Source organism: Mandrillus leucophaeus, unplaced genomic scaffold, assembly GCF_000951045.1.
Source record: "Mandrillus leucophaeus isolate KB7577 unplaced genomic scaffold, Mleu.le_1.0 Scaffold503, whole genome shotgun sequence".
NCBI lineage: Eukaryota > Metazoa > Chordata > Mammalia > Primates > Cercopithecidae > Mandrillus > Mandrillus leucophaeus.
Genome location: NW_012105399.1, coordinates 1,659,165 through 1,664,581, shown reverse-complemented (window position 1 = coordinate 1,664,581; position 5,417 = coordinate 1,659,165). Strand labels below are relative to the sequence as shown.

The 5,417-nt window shown below is 47.4% G+C and overlaps 1 protein-coding gene across 1 annotated transcript in view; it reads left to right on the top strand.

The window, feature by feature from the left end:
- PTPN14 (protein tyrosine phosphatase, non-receptor type 14) overlaps nucleotides 1-5,417 on the top strand; it is a 138,029-nt gene that overhangs the window by 97,733 nt on the left and 34,879 nt on the right. Inside the window, exon 11 of the mRNA XM_011996159.1 lies at nucleotides 1,938-2,016. Coding sequence (XP_011851549.1) covers nucleotides 1,938-2,016 — 79 coding nt within the window. The remainder of the gene's footprint in view (nucleotides 1-1,937; nucleotides 2,017-5,417) is intronic.

Below are 5,417 nucleotides of genomic sequence, written 5' to 3'. Positions count from 1 at the left end.
GTGTGTTTCTTCCATTGAGGGATGCTGAGAAAGTGTGACCCCTGCTGGATTTGGGTTTCTTGGTTTGATCTCAGATTCTTCTCTCAAAATAGTAACCTTTAAAATCTATAAGGCTAATAGAAATATAAGAGATTGGCTGGGCACAGTGGCTCACACCTGTAATCCCAGCACTTTGGGAGGCCAAGGCAGGTGGATCACCTGAGGTCAAGAGTTCAAGACCAGCCTGGCCAACATGGTGAAACCTCGTCTCTACTAAAAATACAAAAACTAGCCGGGCATGATGGTGCAGCGCCTGTGATCCCAGCTACTAGGGAGGCTGAGGCATGAGAATCTCTTGAACCCAGGAGGCGGAGGTTGCAGTAAGCCAAGATTGTGCCACTGCACTCCAGCCTGGGCAATAGAGTGAGACAATGTCTCAGAAAAAAGAAATATAAGATATTATTTTGTTTGGTGGCTTACAAGCTTAAGGGTTTTGAAGATTTTTTTCCCCTGCAAATCAAAACTCTTACTTCAAACAAATTCTTACCTGGAACCTCAATACATAAATAAAATGGATAATACTTGAGGTAGGGGAGGGAAGAGCTTGATTTGACTGACAGGAAACTGAGACTGACTGAAGTTAAATGGCTTGCTCTAGATTACATTAGTGCATAACCGTCGTTCCTTTGTTGGCTCACCAAATATTGTGCTTTTTTTTTTGTTTTGTTTTGCTTCTCTGAAAACTTGTCTCTCTTCCGCAGCATGAAGTTATTTAGGTTCAGTCTAAATAGCCATCTTTAAGAGACTGTGGAAAAGATTCTGCACTGCGGTGGCGGGTAGAGAGGGCCCTTTCCACCCTTGGTTCTGCAGTGGGGAAGGTCAGCAAGTGGTCTGGAGAGCTATACACTCATTGTTGTGGGCCGCATTTGAGATATTTAAATAGATTCACCCTGGGCTCAGCTTAACACTAACCCTGTTCCTATTGAAGGTTGATGTGGAGCTGTGAACTGGGATCTCAGGCACAGCTCTGCTGATGTGTAGGAGCTTGTGAATGGAATTTTGAGAACAAAACAGGTGTCCCTCTTATTCTCATTTCTGAGATGGGTTATAATAATTTACTTTCTCTTTCTTTCTTCCTTCCTTTTTCTTTCCTTTCCTTCCTTTCTTTTTCTTTCCTTTCTTTCTTTTCCTTTTTTTTTTTTTTAGATGGAGGCTCGCTCTGTCGCCAGGCTGGAGTGCAGTGGCATGATCTTGGCTTACTGCAACCTCCGCCTCCCAGGCTCAACGACTCTCACACCTCAGCCTCCCAAGTAGCTGGGACTACAGGTGCACGCCGCCATGCCCAGATAATTTTTTTATTTTTTTTTTCTTGGAGACGAAGTCTTAATCTGTTGCCCAAGCTGAAGTGCAATGGCGTGATCGCAGCTCACTGCAACCTCCACCTCCCGGGTTCAAGTGATTCTCCTGCCTCAGCCTCGCGAGTAGCTCGGACTACAGGCATGTGCCACCATGCCTGGCTAATTTTTGTATTTTTAATAGAAATGGCATTTCACTGTGTTGCCCAGGCTGGTCTTGAACTCCTGAGCTCAGTCAGTCTGCCTGCCTTGAATAATTTACCTTTTCTAAGTTATTCTTGTGAAAGAAGGCATAGGGAACTTTGCAAGTATATTAAAACATGTATAGTAAATGGTTACATTTAGTCTTTGATGGTAACCTCTTTCTCTTTCTGATCTTGAACCAACTTCATTTCTCCCTTACCATTTCTCCAGTTCCAAACTTAGTGATGAGATGGGAGTGCAGATGGGTAGAAGAAGGTCGAGTCAAAGGGGTGGCAGGGACAGTGGCTGCCACGAGCCTCCCTGACGACGTGGCGGGACTGCCATGTGCCCGGGCCGGCTGTGTGAGTCATCGGCCGTGTCTGCCAGGCCTCGCCACCTCCTCTATGTTCTCTGTTTCAGCCCAGGCAGCAGCCGTACATCCTGCCTCCCGTTCACGTCCAGTGTGGTGAGCACTACTCGGAAACGCACACCTCGCAAGGTAACTCTGGCTTGCCGTTCTCTCTTCTTAAGACAAAAAGTTGAATACCAGTAAGCGGTAAAGAAGCCTTTAAAAAAAAATGACAGGGGTGCTTTCTTTTTAACTTTGTCCTCATCTGAATGACAGTAGCTGACAGCTTCAATTTGTGGATGGCCTAGACTATCAGTTACCTCTGATCAAAAAAGTTCCCCAGTATTGGCTGCTCAGGGAGTCCGGGCCAAGGCAGCAAGCAAGTCCTTTTCTCCTCCCTTTCCTAAGGGAGCTTAGAGAAGAGAGTTTGACAGCTCAGCCCAAGTGAATGCACTTCACCTTCATTGCCAGTTATCCGAAAACTTGTGGCAGTCACTCAGGTTTTCATGGTGACATAGAACATGGGCATGCAGAATAATTGGAAGAAATAAACAAAGTCAGCCTTTTCTTTTAGCTGTTTTTCTCATCTCTTTCTCCAGCCCCTTTCTCGGTACACTTGCTTTTTTCTTCTCAGAGTAAGGTAAATCTGTTCTATTCCTCTCTTTCTCCCAAAACATCTCCCATGCAAAATGTGTGAAAAAGCTTCTTTTAGTAATGACTTCATGATAACAGCTAACATTCATAGAGCAATTGTGGTATTGCTGTAAGTACTTGCTATATATTGTCTCATGTAATCCTTAAAATAAACCTGTAGGTACTATTATTATTTCTATTTTACAGTTATAGAAATTGGAATACAGAGAGATTAATGATGGAACTTAGATATGAAAATCGGTAACTCGTAATCATTATGCTAACTGCATTTCAAAAAGAGAGATGGTAGAAAACCTTGGATGTTGGAAATGTAGTAAATGGATAATTAGTTTCTATGTTATCAACTCCTGGCCATTTTGAATCCTCTGCTCTCTGAAAGTGTGAGCATGAAAACCAAGACAGTCAAGACTATTTAATTTAATAAAAGTAGTACTTTTTATAAGGAGACTAGCAAAGTTACCACATTTCTATGGGAAGGCACCAAACCCCACGGGAGGCGGATAAATTGCGGCACATTTGTCTCTGTGTCCCCCTGTTTTTTCTGCCTGTCTTATCTGATCAGATCTCTTTACACACTCCTCCTCTTCAGACAGTTGAATGTCTTCAGTCACCTTTTCTGTTTTTTACCTTCTCTGATTTTATGCTTATCTGTTTTGCTCATGTTTAAATCTGTAGTGTGAAAAAATGAATATATCTTGGCCACAGAAAGGCAAGAGGTTGCCTTCCTTGGAGGGGTGTGTGTGTGTGTAAGAGAACATCGGACACTTAGAATGGGCCTGATTTTAGAAATCTGCTTTTTCTCTCTTTAGGGACCTCTTTAAACTATAATTAATTTTTACTTAAATTGACCTAAGTGATGAAACCAGATCTAGAGGGGATTTGGGAAATTACCGAAAAGAACTCTTGATTCTAATTTTGGCCTTTATTGCTGCTCAGGATGAACTAGCTGTGCTGACATCCTGGCTACATCATTTGTTTTGTGCCTTTAGAACGCCCAGCAGTCCCCTGGGTGAAGGGGCTTTTTCCACTGCCGTCAGGAAGAGCAGCTCTAAATACTTAGTAATTGAAATCGATTGCCCTATTAAAGTTCTTGACTGTCTGGTCTAAATATTCAGTCCTATTGCTGAGCCCTGCACAAGAGGACAGGTCTCCCCAACTGGAGGGCGGTTGTTGGTGCCTGTGATTTTAAAGCTTATGGTAAAATTGAGAACTTCCCCAAGCGACACTTACTCCAAATGTGTGCATGCCTTCTTCCATTAGGTTCCCGTTTTCTTTTCAATATGTCTTAAGGTGTTCTTTCTGTATGTTGGCATTTCATCCAAGATGGTATCCGTTATTCTGTAGAACATGTGGGTGGAGACCATGGGATTTCATTTTTTATGACTTGTTTAAATTAAAAGTCAGCTCATGAGTATGAGGATGTACTTTGTTGTGGCAGGATGGCTTGGAGGTTCACGTGCCTTTGTTTGACTTCTCGTAGACAGCATTTTTCATGGGACTGAAGAAGCCTTGTATTGCAACTCTCACAACAGCCTGGACTTAAATTATTTAAATGGCACCGTCACCAATGGCAGCGTGTGTAGCGTTCATAGCGTCAACTCCCTCAACTGCTCGCAAAGTTTCATCCAGGCCTCCCCTGTATCCTCCAACCTCAGTATCCCTGGGAGTGACATCATGCGGGCCGACTACATCCCGAGCCACCGGCATAGTGCGATCATCGTGCCCTCGTACAGGCCAACCCCCGATTACGAGACAGTCATGCGCCAGATGAAGAGGGGGATACTGCATACAGACAGCCAGAGCCAGTCTCTGAGAAACCTCAACATCATCAACACCCATGCCTATAACCAGCCAGAGGATCTGGTGTACAGCCAACCAGAGATGCGGGAGAGGCACCCCTACACTGTCCCTTATGGGCCACAGGGGGTCTATAGCAACAAACTTGTCAGTCCATCTGACCAGAGGAACCCAAAGAATAATGTGGTACCAAGCAAGCCGGGGGCAAGCGCCATCTCGCACACGGTGAGCACCCCAGAGCTGGCCAACATGCAGCTGCAGGGCAACCATAACTACAGCACGGCCCACATGCTCAAGAACTATCTCTTCAGGCCACCGCCCCCCTACCCACGGCCACGACCTGCCACCAGCACCCCAGACCTGGCCAGCCACCGCCACAAGTACGTCAGTGGCAGCAGCCCAGACCTGGTGACCCGGAAGGTGCAGCTCTCGGTAAAGACCTTCCAAGAGGACAGCTCTCCGGTGGTGCATCAGTCTCTCCAGGAGGTGAGTGAGCCTCTTACGGCCACCAAGCACCATGGCACGGTGAACAAGCGCCACAGCCTGGAGGTGATGAACAGCATGGTGCGGGGCATGGAGGCCATGACGCTCAAGTCACTCCACCTCCCCATGGCTCGCCGCAACACGCTCCGGGAGCAGGGACCACCCGAGGAGGGGCCAGGCAGCCACGAGGTCCCCCAGCTCCCTCAGTATCACCACAAGAAGACCTTCTCTGATGCCACCATGCTGATCCACAGCAGCGAGAGTGAGGAGGAGGAGGAGGAGGCTCCAGAATCGGTGCCCCAGATCCCCGTGCTCCGGGAGAAGATGGAGTACAGCGCCCAGCTGCAGGCGGCCCTGGCCCGCATCCCCAACAAGCCCCCGCCTGAGTACCCCGGCCCAAGGAAGAGTGTGAGCAATGGGGCTCTGAGGCAGGACCAACCCGGCCTTCCTCCCGGCATGGCTAGAGCCAGGGTGCTGAGGCACGGGCCGGCCAAGGCCATCAGCGTGTCCCGTACCGACCCGCCGGCTGTCAACGGGGCCTCTCTCGGCCCATCCATCTCGGAACCCGACCTGACAAGCGTGAAGGAGCGGGTCAAAAAAGAGCCCGTGAAGGAGAG